Genomic DNA, 18,266 nt, shown 5'->3' with positions numbered 1-18,266 from the left:
GCCATTTAAGATGTCAGTGAATTATTAAAAGATTATGTCCTTTCTCAACAATTATAATGATGCTATTTTTGTTTTTCTGACTATAAAGAACTAAAATAAAAATTAGATGCAAATTAGTGCCAATTTAGTTTACTTTTTAGAATCTCAAGTACTGAACTGTGAAATGGTTGTGATAAAAGTCTATTTATTCTTTCTGACTCATGGCATCAGGTGGCTGTTTTGGGGAGTAAATATGTTATCTTTCCAAATACAGCTTTGCAACTGGTTTTAACAGACTTTACACAGAGTGTACTGGATTCCAAAAAATAAGGGCAGTGTGTGTGTGTGTGAAGACTGTACTTCCATTGTTTGTTAGCCTCTAAACTTTTCCATTACTTACCAGTGATGGGGTTCAGGGCAGGCTGTCCCACCATATGCCACATTGACATATTGATCACTTTGAATTAAACTTACTTGAGAATAGTCAGTATAATGATACTCTGACAACCCTCTCCGTCCCCCTGAAAAAAGGAAATGAATCTCCTGTATGAAAAGTACTCCGGGGCGCCTGGGTGGCTCAGTGGGTTAAGCCTCTAACTTCGGCTCAGGTCATGATCTCAGGGTCAGGAGATCGAGCCCCGCATCAGGCTCTCTGCTCAGGGGGGAGCCTGCTTCCCCCTCTCTCTCTGTCTGCCTCTGCTCTGCGTATTGTGATCTCTGTCTGTGAAATAAATAAAGTCTTAAAAAAAAAAAAAAAAGAAAGAAAGAAAGAAAAAAAGAAAGAAAGAAAAGTACCCTCCCAGAATCAGAAGATAGAGAGATATCTTTAGCATCAGAGATAGGGTATTCAGGGCTGAGAACGCTATGTAAACAAACTCTACTTACTTTCTCACCTATTAGTACCCAAACCTGGGTTTCTTTGTCTTGTCAGTTCTTCACAAATTTATTGTTCCTTTGTCTAGGACTTATAAAAGATGCCTGTTTCAGTCCTTTGTTTGAGTCTCATTTTTTCTATGGGGCATCTGTACCCATAGAAAATATATTAAAATATATAATATATTTTTAATAAATATATTAAATATTTGTTTTTCTCCTGTAAATATGTTAATATAATTATTAGACTAGGCAAAAGAACCAAGAGAGGAGGTGGGAAATTTTCCCTCCCAGACACCATCTTCTCTATAGCACAGGCCATTACACAGTACAAAGAGTAAACTACCATAACGAATAGTTATTTCTTGTGGAGAGTTACTTTCCTTTTGAGTTCAGATTACAAGTTAGATTAAGACAAATGAAAAGAAACAAATGTTAGCTTATTGAGAGAACAATTAATAATCTATTTCCACTGTTTTTGGCAAATCAAAAGCAAGACATGAATTAAGACAACATTTTTTTAAAAAATCATGAAGATGGTAAATTGGGGTTTCCATTGTTCTGTTATTTGCTTGTTGTTTTTGTTTCTATTTTTTTTGTGTGTGAAATATTCATTGGTTAAAGACAGAAACTGCCTCATTTCTACAAAAGAATGCCATGAACTTTTAAGACAAGTGCTGTCACAGTTTTTGTGAACTATCGAAGTCAAAAAGGACATTATTATGAAAGAAAAAGAAAGACAACCGGAGAACTTTAAAGGCATTTAGCTGTTCTGCTGTCCTCTTTTAGTGTTTTTATATGCTCAGTGATATAAAGGAAGCAGAAGCATAGAGCCTGGGGTGAAACAAGAAAACAGTCACATTATAATAACAAGGTGAAGAGGCAAAGATTCCACTGTCACAGAGAACCACACATTGCTTGATTTCAATTTAAGGGGTTACTTAAATGCATGGCCTTATGGAAATTTAATGATATGTTATGGTTCATCTGAACTTGTCAGATGGCCCCAAGCTGCGATAATCAACTTTTCAATGTCAGATTCATTTACTCCTCGAAGAATCCTGAAATAGCCATTCTCTCCCCATGACTTTCCCCAGGAATTGGCAGCAATCTGTAGGGGAAAAAAAGAAAATAAGAAAAGCTGAGTAGCATAGTTGGATATTTAATTCTGACTGTAAAAAACACAGGGAACTCACACATAGCTTTAGATGCTTTTAATTTATTATAGATCATAACTTTAAGAGCCTAAATATTTTCTAAATAGGAATAAAAGTCATATTATTTATCAATTACATTAATATGCATGCATACTCAAGTTCACAATAACCACAATTTGTATAAAACCTCTCTGTTCCCAGCCATACAATGGAAATATGGGGGTCTCTGGGTAGCCCAGTCATTAAGCATCTGCCTTAATGGCTCAGTTCCTGATCCTAGAGTCCTGGGATCTAGCCCCATATCAGACTCTCTGCTCAGTGGAAAGTCTGCTTCTCCTTCTCCCACTGCTCCTGCTTGTTTTGCCTCTCTTGCTATCTCTTTTTCTGTCTCTCTTTCAAATAAATAAATATTTGATTTTCAAACAAATATTTTCAAATAAATTCAAATTCTCAAATAAATAAAATATTTAAAAAAATTTTTTTTAAATTGTGAGAGTTTGAAATACCACATCAACAGATGATACACAATTTGCAATTACAGGGTCTCCCATATGACTTGCTCTGTGCTAGGCACCAGAGGAACACAAATAGATAATATCCATGTTCCTCTGTTCAGGGATGTAGCAGAGGAAATCCACTGTTCAGAGAGACAACGATCTAAATCGTTGGGACAAGGACAAAAAATGTAAGCCAAGGACTAATGTAAAACTGTGCATGGGGAGCTACTGAAGACAGTTGAGAGGCATCTCATGGTTCAGGAAAGTTGTCATGGAAGAGGTGCCACATAGGGTGCATATTAAAGCCTGGGAATAAGTTAACCAGATAAAAATAGGAGGAAAAGAAATTCAGGTAAAGGAAAACAGTAAAAGCATGAACAGCAAAGGATGAAGCAGCATGAACCACTGAAATGAAGCAATGAAATTATAATAATTAGATCATAAAACAGAGACAGGTTGGTAGGTTAGGAGGCTGAAAAGAAGTTAAGGAAATACATATTGAGAAAATAATGGTGAAAATGATGACAAGTTCTTGAGTCGCTTCCAGCAGGAGAGCAGGGTGGACAAATTTATATTTTGATTACATTACTCTGTGTGAACTGAAAAGGATGGATTTAAGAGGGTAAACATAAGATTCAGGGAGGCTAGCTAATAAATTTGTAATAATTGATTCAGATGTCTTAATGGGGACAGGGAAACTAGGAAAAAAAATAGGGAAAGTATTTGAGAAATATCCAGAATAAATTCAGTAAGAATTAAACATTTTCTTTCTATTTTATTTTTAATGTAATTTTATTTATTTACTTATTTAATTTAATTTTACCTTTTCAATGTTCCAAGATTCATTGTTTATGTACTGCACCCAGTGCCCCATGCAATACGTGCCCTCCTTAATCCCCATCAGGCTCACCCATCCCCCCACTCTTCTTCCTTCCAAAACCCTCTGTTTGTTTCTCAGAGTCCACAGTCTCTCATGCTTCATCTCCTCCTCTAATTTCCCCCAAATCGCTTTTCCTTTCCCTCTCCTAATGTCCTCCATGTTATCCTTATGCTCTACAAGCAAATGAAGCCATATGATAATTGACTTTCTCTGCTTGACTTATTTCACTCAGCATAATCTCCTCCAGTCCTGTCCATGTTGATACAAAAGTTGGGTATTCATCCTTTCTGATGGCTGTGTAATATTCCATTTTACATATGGAGCATATCTTCTTTATCCATTCGTCTGTTGAACAGCATCTTGGCTCTTTCCACAGTTAGGTGATTGTGGCCATTGCTGCTGTGAACACTGGGGTACATATGGTCATTCTTTCCACTACATATATATCTTTGAGGTAAATACCCAGTAGTGCAATTGCAGGGTCATAGGGTAGTTCTATTTTTAATTTCTTAAGGAATCTCCACACTGTTTTCCAAAGTGGCTATACCAACTTGCATTCCCACTGACAGTGTAAGAGGGTTCCCTTTCTCCACATCCCCTCCAACACTTGTTGTTTCCTGTTTTGTTAATTTTGGCCATTCTAACTGGTGTAAGGTAGTATCTCAATGTGGTTTTGATTTGAATCTCCCTGATGGCTAATGATGATAAATTTTTTCATGTCTGCTAGCCATTTGTATGTCTTCTTTGGAGAAGTGTCTGTTCATGTCTTCTGCCCATTTTTTGACGTGATTACCTGTTTTTTGAGTGTTGAGTTTAAGGGGTTCTGTATATATCTTGGATATCAGCCCTTTGTCTGTAGTGTCATTTGCAAATACCTCCTCCCATTCTGTGGGTTGCCTCTTTGTTTTCTTGATTGTTTCCTTTGCTGTGCTGAAGCTTTTGATCTTGGTGAAGTCCCAAAAGTTCATTTTTGCTTTTGTTTCATTTGCCTTTGGAGACATGCCTTGAAATAAGTTGCTGTTGCCAGTGTCGAAGAGGTTACTGCCTGTGTTCTCCTCTAGGATTTTGATGGATTCCTGCCTCAAGTTGAGGTCATTTACCCATTTTGAGTTTATCTCTGTGTATGGTGTAAGAGAATTGTCAAGTTTCATTCTTCTACACATAGCTGTCCAATTTTCCCAGCACCATTTATTGAAGAGACTGTCTTTTTTCTACTGTATACTTTTTCCTGCTTTGTTGAAAATTATTTGACCATAGAGTTGAGGGTCCATATCTGGATTCTCTACTCTGTTCCACTGGTCTATGTGCCTGTATTTATGCCAGTACCATGCTGTCTTGGTGATCACAGCTTTGTAGTAAAACTTGAAATCAGGCAACATGATGCCCCCAGTTTTGTTTTTGTTTTTCAACATTTCCTTAGCATTATGGGGCCTTTTCTGGTTCCATACAAATTTTAGGATTGTTTGTTCCAGCACTTTGAAAAATGCTGGTAGAGTTTTGATTGGGGTGGCATTGAAAGTATAGATTGCTCTAGGCAGTACAAACATTTTAACAACATCTATTTTTCCAATCCATGAGCATGGAATGCTTTTCCATCTTTTTGTGTCTTCAATTTCTTTCATGAGTGTTCTGTAGTTCCTTGAGTACAGATCCTTCACCTCTTTGATTAGGTTTATTCCAAGGTATCTTATGGTTCTTGGTACTATAGTAAATGAAATTGATTCTCTAATTTCCCTTTCTATATTTTAGTGAGTTAGTGTATAAGAAAGCAACTTCTGTTGCTTTGTTGATTTCTGTGCATTGAATTTGTATCCTGCTACATTAATGGATTGTTTTATGAGTTCTAGTAGTTTGGGGAGTGGAGTCTTTTGGGTTTTCCATATAAAGTATCATGTCATCTGCAAAAAGACTTCTTCTTTGCCAATTTGAATACTTTTATTTCTTTTTGTTGTCCGATTGCTGTTGCTAGGACTTCTAGTACTATGTTGAACAACAGAGGCGAGAGTGAGCATCCTTGCCATGTTCCTGATCTCAGAGAAGGCTGTAAGCTTTCCCATTGAGAATGATATTCGCTGTGGGTTTTTCATAGATAAATTTTATGAAGTTGGGGAATTTTCCCTCTATTTCTATACTTTGAGGAGATTTAATCAGGGGCAGGTGCTGTATTTTGTCAAATGCTTTTTCTGCATCAGTTGAGAGGACCATGTGGTTCTTCTCTCTTCTCTTACTGATTTTTGTTCTATCATATTGATTGATTTGTGAATGTTGAACCAACCTTGCATCCCAGGGATGAATCCCACCTAGTCACGGTGGATAATCTTTTTAATGTACTGTTGGATCCTATTAGCTAGGATCTTGCTGAGAATCTTGGCATCCATATTCATTAGGGATATTGGTCTGAAATTCTCCTTTTTGATGGAATCTTTGTATGGTTTGGGGATCCACATAGTGCTGGCTTCATCGAAATGGAGTTATTTTTAATTTTAAAATATGAGGATGATTAGAAAGTTAGACTAGGTTCAGAATGTCCCCTGGGATTTAGAGCTTGAGTGAATAAGTCTTTGGGGGGTGGATAGCAAAAATATTAATGGAGTATGTAAGAATATCATGAATGCCAGAAAGGAGCTAGTTCACCACAAGTAAATGTAACAGAAACAGCCTTGAAGGATATAACCAGACATGAAATTGCTAAATCAATGGTAGTTCTATTTTTAATTTTCTGAGGAGTCTCCATACTGTTTTCCACAGTGGGTGCACCGATTTGCATTCCCACCAGAAGTGCACTGGGATTCCCTTTTCTCTACATCCTCACCAACACTTGTTTTCTCCTGCCTTTTTGACATTAGCCATGCAAACAGGTGTGAATTAATATTTCACTGTGGTTTTGATTTACATTTCCCTGATGGCTAATAATATTAAGTACATTTTCATGTAATTATTGGCCATTTGTATTATTTTCAGGGGGAGGAGGGATGTCTATTCATGGCAATTGCCCATTTTTAAATAGGATTATGTGTGGTTTTTGTTATTGAGCTGCATGGGTTCCTTATATATTTTGGATTTTAACCCCTTATCAGATAGATGGTTTGTAAATATTTTCTCCTTTTCTGGTGGTTGCCTTTTTATTTTGCTAATTGTTTTGCTAGGCAGAAGCCTTTTAGTGTGGGGTAGTTCTACTTGTTGATTTTTGCTTTTGTCTTTGCATTTTTAGTGTCATACCCAAATAATATTTGCAAAGATCAATGTCAAGGAGATTTTGTCCTATGTTTTCTTCCTGTATCTTTGCAATTTCTAGGCTTACATTTAAGTCTTTAATCCATTTTGACTTAATTTTTTGTGACTGGTATAAGATAGAAAACCAATTCCATTCTTCTGCATATGGTTGAACAGTTTTCTCAACACCAGTTATTGAAAAAACTATCCTTTCTCCACTGCTTCTTTTTGGCTCCTTCATCAAATATTAGTTGATTATATATAAGTGGGTTTACTTCTGGCCTTTTGATCCTGTTCTATTCATCTGTGTGTCTATTTTTATACCAGTAATGCTGTTCTGATTATTATAACTTTGTGATAAAATTTGAAATCAGGAATTGTGATGTCTCTAGATTTGTTCTTTCTCAAGATTACTTTGGCTGCTCAGGGTCTCTTGTGTCTCTACACAAATTTTAGGATATTTTTCACTTTTGTGAAAATTGCCATTGGAATTTTGATAGGGATTGTATCAAATTTATAGATGGTTTTGGGTAGTACAGACATTTTTCTGATCCATGAACATGGGATACACTCCATTTATTTGTGTCTTCTTCAATTTCTTTTATCAATTTCTTTTAATTTTTATTATACAGACCTTTCACATCCTTGGTTATATTTATGCTAAGTACACATTTTTTATTGTATTATAAATGAATTCTTTTTTTCAAATGGTTTCCATTCATGTATAGAAATGCAACTTATCGGAACTGGGTGGTTCAGTCCATTAAGCATCCAACTCCTGATTTCAGCTCAGGTCATGATCTCAGCTCAGTTCATGTTGTGAGATTGAGCTCCACACTGGACATGAAACCTGCTTAGGGTTCTCTCTCTCTCCCTCTTTCTCTGAGCCTCCTCTTCCCATCCCCCTGCTCATGCACACAGTCGAAAGAAAAAGAAAGAAAGAAAGAAAGAAAGAAAGAAAGAAAGAAAGAAAGAAACTGAATTTTGTGGTTGATTTTATCTTGCCACTTTGTTATTCATTCTAATAGATTTTTGGTGGAGTCTTAAGGTGTATATATATATATAATCAAATCACATCATCTGCAAACAGAGACAGTTTACTTCTTCCATTCTAATTTGGATGCCTTTTGTTTCTTTCTCTTGTCTAATTGCTCTAGGACTGCCAGTACTATGAGGAGGCACCCTTATTTTATTCCTGATCTCAGAGGCATATCTTTCAGTCTTTCACTGATATATGGAATATGATGTTTACTCTTTGTCATATATTACCTTTATTATCCTGAGGCAGACTCCTTATAAACTTGTAGGCAGCTGCGAACTGGGCTAGAGTCAAGAGACCAAACCAGGCCCCTACTGGCGCCTCCTGGAAGCCCAAGGGTTAATAACCCCATGAGTGGAAAATTGAGCAGCACTTGAGAAAGGGCCTGAGCTATGGATCCTAAGACTCACCAACGTGGTTGCCAGCATGTGCTTATCTGGAATAGGCAAAACAGGCCTGCTCATTAAACCATTGTGGGATTGTGCTGTCCTTGCACAGGCCATAAACTACACCATTGTAAGATTGTGCTGTGCTTACATAAACTATGTCTTGTGTAGCCTTGAAGTTAGTAAATCTGGCGCCAGAGGGTCTGCTCTTGGTGCTTGGGAAATAGATAATGGGAAAGCTTGAAGGGTTTTCTGTGCATGTTGCAAACTCTTTCGTAATCAGTTAAAAATAGATAATTTTTTGCAGTTGTTTCTGTTACCTATATAATGCCTTGCTTCCTTGAATAAAATTGGCAGTGCTTGGACATCATCCACTGTGTCCCTCCTGTCCCCATCTCTTTACGTCTCTTTACATCTCATCTTCATCTCACCATCCTCTACCCTCTCAACCCTGGTTGTGTTGTCACGCTGGCCGTGACATAAACTCAATTTTTTGAGAGTTCTTAACCACTAAGAGATGTTGAATTTTGTCAAATGCTTTGCCTCTATCTATTGAGATGGACATATAATTTTTATGTCTCATTGTATTAATGCAGTTGCCTATGTTGCCAGGCATAAATCCTTTTGATCATGATTATGACCATTTTAGTGTACAGTTGAATTCAGTTTGCTATTATTTTTTGGAAAATTTTGAATCTTTATTCATTGGGGATTTTTCTTTTCTTCTAAAGTCCTTTTCTGGTTTTGATATGAGGGTAATGCCAGGCTTGTGAAATGCACTTGGGAGTGTTCCCTCCTCTTCAAATTTTTAGAAAGGTTTGAGAAGGATTTGGTGTTAATTTTTTAATGTTTTGATTGAAATTCCATTTAATTAACATAAAGTGTAATATTAGTTTCAGGTGTAAAATAAAGTGATTCAACAATTTCATAGAAAAGCCGGTGTTCATCACAAAAGTGTACTCCTTAATCCCCATTACCTATCTCATCCATCTTCCCACCCACTCCCCTTCTGATAGCCATGAGTTTGCTCTCCATAGTTAAGAGTCTGTTTCTTGGTTTGTCTCCTTCTTTCTTTTTACTTACATTTTGCTCATTTGTTTTGTTTCTTAAATTCCACATAGGAATGAAATGGTATTTTTCTTTCTCTGAATGACTTATTTCACTTAGCACAATACTCTCTAGCTCCATCCATATCATTGCAAATGGCAAGATTTTTCTTTTTTATTGCTGAATAATAATAATGTATTTTACACACACACACACACATACACAATGTCTTCTTTATCCATGCATCAGTCTATGGACACTTGGACTGCTTCCATAGTTTGGCAACTGTAGGTAATGCCGCTATAAACATTGGGTTGCATGTATCCCTCTGCATTAGCATTTTTTTGTACTCTTTAGGTAAAAACCTTGTAATGTAATTGCTGGATCATAGGGTAGTTTTATTTTTAACTTTTTGAGGAAACTTTATACTGTTTTCCAGAGTGGCAGGATAAGTTTGCATTCCCACCAACAGTACAAGAGGGTCCCTTTCTCCACAACCTCACTAAGACCTGTTGTTTCTTGTGTTGCTGATTTTATCCATTCTGACAAGTGTGAGGTGATATTCCATTGTAGTTTTGATTTGCATTTGGATGATGAGTGATGATGAGCATCTTTACATGTGTCTGTTGACCATCTGCATGCCTTCTTTGGAAGAATGTCTATTCATGTCTTCCACCCATATTTCAATTGGATTATTCATTTTGGGGGTGTTGAGTTTTTAGTACAATTGTAAATGAGATTGATTCCTTAATTTTTCTTCCTACTGCTTCATTATTGGTGTATAGAAATGCAACAGGTTTGCATGCATTGATTTTGTATCCTGAAACTTCCTGAATTTGTTTATCATTTCTAGCGGTTTTTTGGTGGAGTCTTTCATATAAACTACCAAAACTGAAACAGGAAGAAATAGAAATTTTAAACAGACCAATAACCAGCAAAGAAATTGAATCAGTAATCAAATAACTCTTGACAAACAAAAATCCAGGGCCAGATGGCTTCACAGGCAAATTCTACCACAAATTCTACCAAACATTTAAAGAAGAGTTAATACCTATCCTTCTCAAACCATTCCAAAAAAAAAGAAAGGAAAAAGAAAGAAAGAAAAAGAAAAAAGAAACAGAAGGAAAACTTCCCAATTCATTCTATGAAGCTAACATTACCCTGATATTAAAACCAGATAAAAACTCCACTAAAAAGGAAATTCAGGTCAATATCTCTGTTGAATACAGATGCAAAAATTCTCAATAAAACACTAGAAAACTGAATTCAACAATACATTTTTAAAAACTTCCATCATGATTAAGGGAAATTTATTCTTATGTTGTAAGAGTGGTTCACTATTCACAAATCAATGTGATATACTACATTAATAAGAAAAGGATAAGAAACATATGATCCTCTCAATAGGTGAAAAAAAAAAAACATTTGACAAAGTACAGCATCCATTCTTTTTTTTTTTTTTTTTTTTTGCATCCATTCTTGATAACAACCCTCAACAAAGCAGGAATAGAGAGAACATACCTCAACCTCATAAAGGCAGTATATGAAAAACCCACAGCTAACATCATCTTTCATGGGGAAAAACTGAGTGCTTTCCTCTACAATCAGGAACAAGACAGAGGTGTCCACTCTTACCCTGTCATGTAACATAGTACTAGAAGTCTTAGCTTCAGCAATCAGACAGCAAAAATAAATAAAAATCATCCAAATCAGCAGGGAAGAAGTCAAACTTTCACTATTTGCAGATTACATGGTACTCTATACAGAGAACCCAAAAGACTGTACCAAAAACTGCTAGAACTGGTGTTAATTTTTATTTAAATATTAGGTAGAATTCAGCAGTAAAACCATTTGGTCTTGTGCTTTCCTTTGTTGGGAGGTTTTTAATACTGATACAATATTTTCACTCCTTATTGGTCTGTTCAGATTTCCTGTTTCTTAATAATTCTGTATTAGTAGGTTGTGTGCTTCCGTGGGTGTTCATAGCAGTCTATTATGATCCTTTATATTCATTGTAATGTCTCTTGCATTTCTGATTTTTAGTTATTTCTGTCTTCTTTCCTTTTTTATAACCTACCTAATTTGTCAGCTTTGTCTGTCTTTTAAAACATACACACGCGCGCACACACACACACACACACACATATAAATACATACAGACCTCTTAGTTTTGTTGATATTTTATATTGATGGCCTCCTTTTCATTTACTGCTACTCTGATATATATTATTTTCTTCCTTTTACTAACTTTAGGTTTAGTTTGTTTTCCTTTTGCTAGCTGACTGAGATATAAAATTATTTGTGATCACTCCTCTTTCTTAATGTATGCATTTAATGCTGTAACATTTCTTCTTATAACAGTTTTTGCTGCATTCCATATGTTTTAATATGCTGTCTTTCATTTTTGTTTATTTCAAGATACTTATTAATTTCCCTTTTGAATGCTTCTTTGATCCATTAATTTTTTTCAGAAATGTGTGTGTGTGTGTGTGTGTTTCCAGAAATAATTTCCACACATCCGTGAATTTTCACTTTCTTCTTGTTGATTGATTTCTAGTTCCATATAATTGTGGTCAGAAAATATACTTGGGGGGTGGTTGGGTGGCTCAGTCAGTTAAGCATCTGCTTTCAGCTCAGGTCATGATCCCAGGGTCCTGGGATTGAGTCCCAAATTGGCCTCCCTGGTAGGTGGGGAGCCTGCTTCTCCCTCTCCTACCTGCTCATATTCTCTCTTGTTCTGTCATACTTTCTCTCAAATAAATAAATAAAAATCTTAAAAAAAAAAAAAAAAGAAAGACTTGGTATGATTCCAATCTTACATTTGCTAATGTTTTGTGACTTAATATACGATCCACTCTAGAGAATGTTCTGTATGGGCTTGAGAAGAATGTGCTTTATGTTGCTTTTGTTCAGTATGTGTCTGTTAGGTCCACTTGGTCTAACGTACAGTTAAAATTCAGGGTTTCCTTATTGAATTTATGTCTTGAGTAATCTGTCCATTGTTCATAGTGGAATACTGAAGTGGTCTGATGTTATTGTATTGTCTATTTCTCTCTTCAGATCAATCAATATTTGCTTAATTTATTTGGGTCTCCAATGTCGGGTGCATAGCTTATATCATCTTGATGAATTGATCCCCTTTTCATCATAAAAACCCTCTTTTCTCCACAATTTTTTTACTTAAAATCTATTTTGTCTCATATAACAACCCCTGCTCTTCTATGTTTTCCATTGTATGCAATATCTCTCTCCTCCCTTCACTTTGAGCTTATATGTGTCCTTAAAGCTGAAATGAGTCTCTTGTAAGCAGCAAATAGTTGGGTCTTGTTTTTTTAATCCTTCAGCCACTCTATGCTTTTTGATTAGAGAATTTAGTTATTTACATTTAAATTATTGATAATTAAAAGCTTACTAATGCTATCTTAATAGTCTCTGGCTGTTATGTGGTTCCCTGTTTCTTAGTCATCTTTCTTACGGGTGATGATTTTCCATAGTGGTGTGCTTTAATTCCTTTCATTTTAACTTCTGTGAATCTACTATAGGCTTTTGCTATATACTTATATGGCAAAATATATACTTTAATATATATTATACATACAGCAAAATTTTCATATATATATATGTCTATTTTATATTGATAACAACTTAACTTTGATCATATACCAAACTCTATGCTTTTATTCCATATATAATTTATGTATTTGATGTCATAATTTACTTCTTTTTATATTGACTCTTAGCTTTCCTAATCAGTCCTAACATCATAAAGGAACACTTTCAAAACTGTGTCTACAATTCTGACTTCAATTTACCGTTTCAAAGATAGAATGGCCTTAAATTATCTAGAAATGAGCCAGAAACAAAGTGTGTTTTAGCAACAATGAGCTAAACTGAATTCCAATTTCTAAACTTTTTATTTTGTTCCAATATATATACTTTCAAAGATAAGAAGTCAAATAAAGTCATAACTTAAGATGAACTGTCAAAAATAATATTTTTAAATTCTTGCAACTATGATATGTAGTACTAAACCTATTCTCTTTTGTGAGCCTGAGAGTTATTACTACCCACATTTCATTATTAGACTTTGGTAAAATCAGAAGGCTATGTGAACTTTTACAAGCAAGTGCAAATTTATGTACTAATGAGAAGTAACCCCATGAGTCTGCAAAAAAGACAATATTATAAATTATAAAGAGTAGTACTTAGTAAACCAGCCCTAATAAAATAAACCTAGAGTATGTGTTTTGTTCATTAATCTTATTCTTCCTACTGTTATTTCTTCTATCCCTTCACCAGTTTTTTGTTGTTTCTTCCAAATGCCTGAATTTTTAAAAATTTAATTATAAGAGAATGGGTAAAAATGTAGGAAAGAAATTTTCTAAAGATTTAAATGTCTAGAGATTTTTAAATCTTCTTTTGAGATGTTTAGCATATTAATAATAAGTGCACAGTTTAGTGAGTTTATACATGTTTTTGAGGTTCATGCCTATGTAAGCTCCATGTAGATCAAGATAAAAACTACTTCTAGAATTCTAAAAGGTCTGGAATGTTCCCTCTCTGTCAATATCTACCTTCCTATTTACCAACAGTTCTTCCTGGAATTGATATGTTTAATAAAGTCATAAGCATTAATAAAAGCATTAATAAAAAAGCAGTAATAAAAGCATTCTTTTATTCAATAAATAAATGTATATGTTATAGCATATATAACTAATTTCTTATTTTAATTTCTCTGTGTTTTTATATAACTGTACCACAATTTATTTATCCATTCTTATGCTGATAAACACAATGAACATAAGTTGTTGTACCATCTATACATTTAATAGTAGAATGAAAAAGTTCTAGTTACTCCATATCTTTACCCATACTTGTTAATATCAATACTTTAAATTTAAGCCGAACTAGTGAATTTGTGATATTATCTTACTGTGCTTTTAATTGGCATTTGCTGGACACATTGAATACCTTTTCATTTGTTGGCTTGCCATTTGGATTTCCTCATTTGTGAAGTAAATATTAAAATATGTTGCCTAGTATTATTATTGATGTGTTGTTTATTTTTTATTTCTTCCTGTATATTTGTAAGAATTTTATATATTCTACATATGAGTCCTTGCCAGATAGATGATAGAAGATAGATAGATAGATAATCTTCTCTCAGTTTGTTTTACCCTATCACATAATTCTGTCTTCTGACAGTTTTTAAAGTAATCTGATCATTTTTTTCTTATACAGTTTATTAATTTTCTGTACAGTTTAAGAAAGCTTTGCTTAATTGATATTAACATATTTGCTTTCCAAGTTTTCTTCTAGAGGTTTTATTATTTTACAATCACACTTCTGTCTATGCTCCACTTCAAATTAGTTTTGTATGTATTTTGTGAGTTAGAGGGTGAAGTTTCAGTTTTGTTTTGTTTTGTTTTTGTTTTCCCCATGAATAGAAAGTTGCTATATAGCTAAGGCATCGGCAAACTATGGCTCATGGACAAATCTGGTCAGTAATGTTTGGTACAGATCATGAGTTGAGTGTTTTTAGGTTTTATCTTGTTTTGATTTTTTCTTTAAAGAGTTGTGAAAACAACTAAAACAGAGTATGTAACAGATTTTTTGTGATCTCCAAAATGTAAAATATTTGCTATCTGGCCATTTACAAGAAAAACAAAAACAAAACAAAACAAAAAAATTCCTGCTAACCTTGGTCAAAAAATTGTTTATTATAAAGATTCTCCTTTCTCAGTTGAAATTCAGAGGTTTCTTTGTTGTAAAACAAGTGACCATATCCTGTGTTTAAATCCAGATTATTTATTTTGTGATATCAGTCTATTACTCTATTCTTATGTTAATAAAATGATTATTTCCAGTTGTATTGATATATAGCTGACATCCATCAGTGTATAAGTTTAAGGTATACAATATAATGGTTTGACTTACACAGATTTGACTTACACTTAGATGCTAAGTTTAGTTAGCATCTATCACCTTATACAGGTGAAATAAAGAGAAAAAGAAAAAAAAAAAAGACCAAAATTTCCTGATAAGAATGTTTAGAATTTACTTTCTTGACAACATTCATACATATCATACAGCACTGCTGCCTACAGTGTATATTATAGACACTGTAAATTATATCTTTAGCCCTTATTTATCACTGAAGTTTGTACCTTTGCCACTTCTCTCCTACTCTCATCGCCCTCAAACCCTTCCTCTATTAATCACAAAACTGATCTCTTTTTCTATGAATTTGGGGGTTTGTTTGTTTTGGTTACTACACATAAGTGAGATCCTATAGTATTTGTTTTTCTTTGTCTGACTTTATTTCACTTAACATAACGCCCTCAAGGTCCACCCATGTTGTTGGAAATGGCAAGATTTTCTCCGTTTTTCTGGCTGGATAATATCCCATTACACATATATATCACTATTTTTTTTATCCATTGATTGGTTTATGGACACTTAGTTCCATATCTTAACTATTATAAATAATGCTGCTATGAAAATGAGGGTGATATCTTTTCAAGTTAGTGTTTTCATTTCCTTTGGATATATTCCCAGAAATGGAATTTCTGGATCATGTGGTAGTTCTGTTTTTAATGTTTTGAGGATCTTTCATAATGTCCTCTATAGTGGTTGTACCACTTTATAATTCTGCCAACAATAAACAAGGGTTTCCTTTCCTCCATATCTTCCCAGCATTTATTATCTTTTTTTTTTTTTTTTTTATGATGACCATTCTAACAAGCATGAGGTGATATCTCCTTGTGACCTTGACTTACATTTCCCTAATGACTAGTGCTATTGAAGATTTTTTCATGTACCTTTTGGTCATTTTTAATGTCTTCCTTGAAGATAAGTCTGTTCAGATTCTATGCTCATTCTTTAATCTCATTATTTGTTTTCTTGCTACTGAGCTGTAGGAGTTCCTTAAACATTTTGGATATTAACCCCTTATCAGAAATATGATTTATAAATATTTTCTCCATTCCCATAAGTTGACTTTTATTTGTTAATTTTGTTTTTATTTTTGCCTTACTATGTGGAAGCTTTTTAGTTTGATGTAGTCCCACTTCTTTATTTTTTTGTCACTTGTGCTTTTGGTGACATATCCTAGAAGTCACTGCAAAGATCAATGTTAAGGAGTGTTTTCCCTGTTTTCTTCTAGGAGCTTCACAGTTTCAGGTCTTACATTTAAATCTGTAATCCATTTTGAGTTAATTTTTGTAAGTGGCATGAAATTGCAGTCCAATTTCATTCTTTTGCATGTAAATATCCAGTATTTCAACATCACTTATTAAAGACTACCTGTCCCTAGCCACCCATTATTTAATACTACTTTTTTTTCTGAAAGAAACCTATCCTTTTAAAAGCTCTGGATGCTTAAAAATTTTTCTTATCTTTTATTTTCAGCTATTTGATTATGAAATTCCTGGAGGAGTTCTCCTTCATGGAGTTTATTGAGCTTTCTGAATCTTTGGATTTATGTCTTTCAGTTTTAGAAAACTAGTGGCCATCATGTTTTTAAGTATTGATTCTGGTTCATTCTCTCTCTATCTCTTAATCCTTCTGAGAATACAATTACATTTATGTTAAACCATTTGACTGTGTCCTACTATTTGATTTTTTTATTCACATTGTTCTGTATTTGCTTTTGTTTTTTTTTTTCATTATATTTTTCTCTGTGTAGTACAAGTTGGATATATTTTATTGAATTTTATTTAAGACCACTAATTCTGTTTGCTATTTAACTTATGCAGTGAGTTCTTATTTTCAAAACATCACACTCACAAATTCAATTATTCATATTTTAAATATATTTAAATCCTTTGTTAAAATTCTCCATTTTTCACCCATATTTTTAAAATGTTTCTTACAATGGTTATTTAAAAGCCTATGTCTAAACTATTATCTATTGCTTCTATTCATAGTTTTTCCTTTAGTTACTGGTCACATTTGTTTGCTTTATGTGTCTTCTAATTTTTAAATGTATGCTGGATATGTTGTCCTGATAAATATAAAGATTGACCTTGGTATTATTTTCCTAAGAAGTTTAGCCCTTTCTTCTGCTAAAGAAATACAGTGAGGGACTAATCACCTCAGTTTGTGCAGAAACTAAATTGAATCAGGGCTGGAGATAAGCTTTTGTTAAGCTTACTCCACACCTGATTTAAAATATTGGTGGGGGGGCAATGCCTATTATGTGTGTGTTCCAGCCTATTTTTTTTTTTAAGAATGTGTTTATTTATATGAGAGAGAGAAAGAGAAGCAGACTCCCAGCCAAGCAGAGAGCCTGACATGGGGCTCAATCCCATGACCCTGAGATCATTACCCAAGCCGTAGGCAGATGCTTAACTGATTGAAGCACCCAGACACCCCATCAGGGTATCTTCTAATGCAACTCCTTCCACAGGTCTTCAAGACTGAGGACTTCTTTTCGCTACCCTTCTCAGCTACTCACCCTGTTCAAGGGTGAGTGCTGTTCAAGCATTCCATAGGAAAAAATGCGGTGTTTCAGGTTCCTCTAAATTTTAATACAGCTGGATTCTCTTTTTCTTAGAGGTCTTTCTCTCTCTCTCTGCATATTCAAATATAATCAGCTTGTGCCCAGCCCTACCAAATGCTCACAGGCAGAAAGTCTTCTCAAGATTCAGGTTTTTCATTTCTTTAAAAATATGAGTTTGGAAAATTAATTCTGATGTTATTTTCAACTTATTTTATGGAATATATGACTTATTGTTATGTATTACATTTTACTTAGTAATGAAAGTCATCCTTTTTTTAATTGTAATTTACTATATTGTAGGCCTACTTGTAAATATTTTAAAACATTCATATATAATTGTGGCCAAATAAATCTTCTCTGAACTTCTCAGTGCCCTTGCAAAAAATTCTAATCCCCTGACACACAAAAAGTGTATATGCTATAGAGATAGAGAATATTTGCTTTCACTTCTGCCAAAAATATTTTATCTTCACATTCAATGAGAATTAGAGCTATAGCCATTTGTCTAGTTAACAGATTTGATCCAAAAGGATAATAAAACTTCTCTTATCTCCCCAAGAGGGCCAAAGAGCCAGAGACCAGACAAGGTCCTAAATTAAGCCCATGGTGCCAGGAGTACTGGAACATTATTTCCCTTGGCATTTATATGTTAAAAAGGATTGAGTTCAGCATTTAGAGACATTATCTGTATT

The 18,266-nt window shown here is 34.2% G+C and overlaps 1 protein-coding gene across 2 annotated transcripts in view; it reads right to left on the bottom strand.

Annotated features, from left to right (window-relative positions):
• Positions 1-1,295: 1,295 nt before the first annotated feature.
• TINAG (tubulointerstitial nephritis antigen) overlaps positions 1,296-18,266 on the bottom strand; it is a 98,956-nt gene continuing 81,985 nt past the window's right edge. For both annotated transcript variants that reach the window (XM_044253034.1, XM_044253044.1), the window contains one exon: positions 1,296-1,963. In XM_044253034.1, the coding sequence (XP_044108969.1) occupies positions 1,829-1,963 (135 nt within the window). In that variant the 3' untranslated portion in view covers positions 1,296-1,828. The remainder of the gene's footprint in view (positions 1,964-18,266) is intronic.

Source organism: Neovison vison, chromosome 1, assembly GCF_020171115.1.
Source record: "Neovison vison isolate M4711 chromosome 1, ASM_NN_V1, whole genome shotgun sequence".
Taxonomy (NCBI): Eukaryota; Metazoa; Chordata; class Mammalia; order Carnivora; family Mustelidae; genus Neogale; species Neogale vison.
Note: the sequence above shows the minus strand (reverse complement) of the source record. Positions and strands in the feature narration are given on the sequence as shown.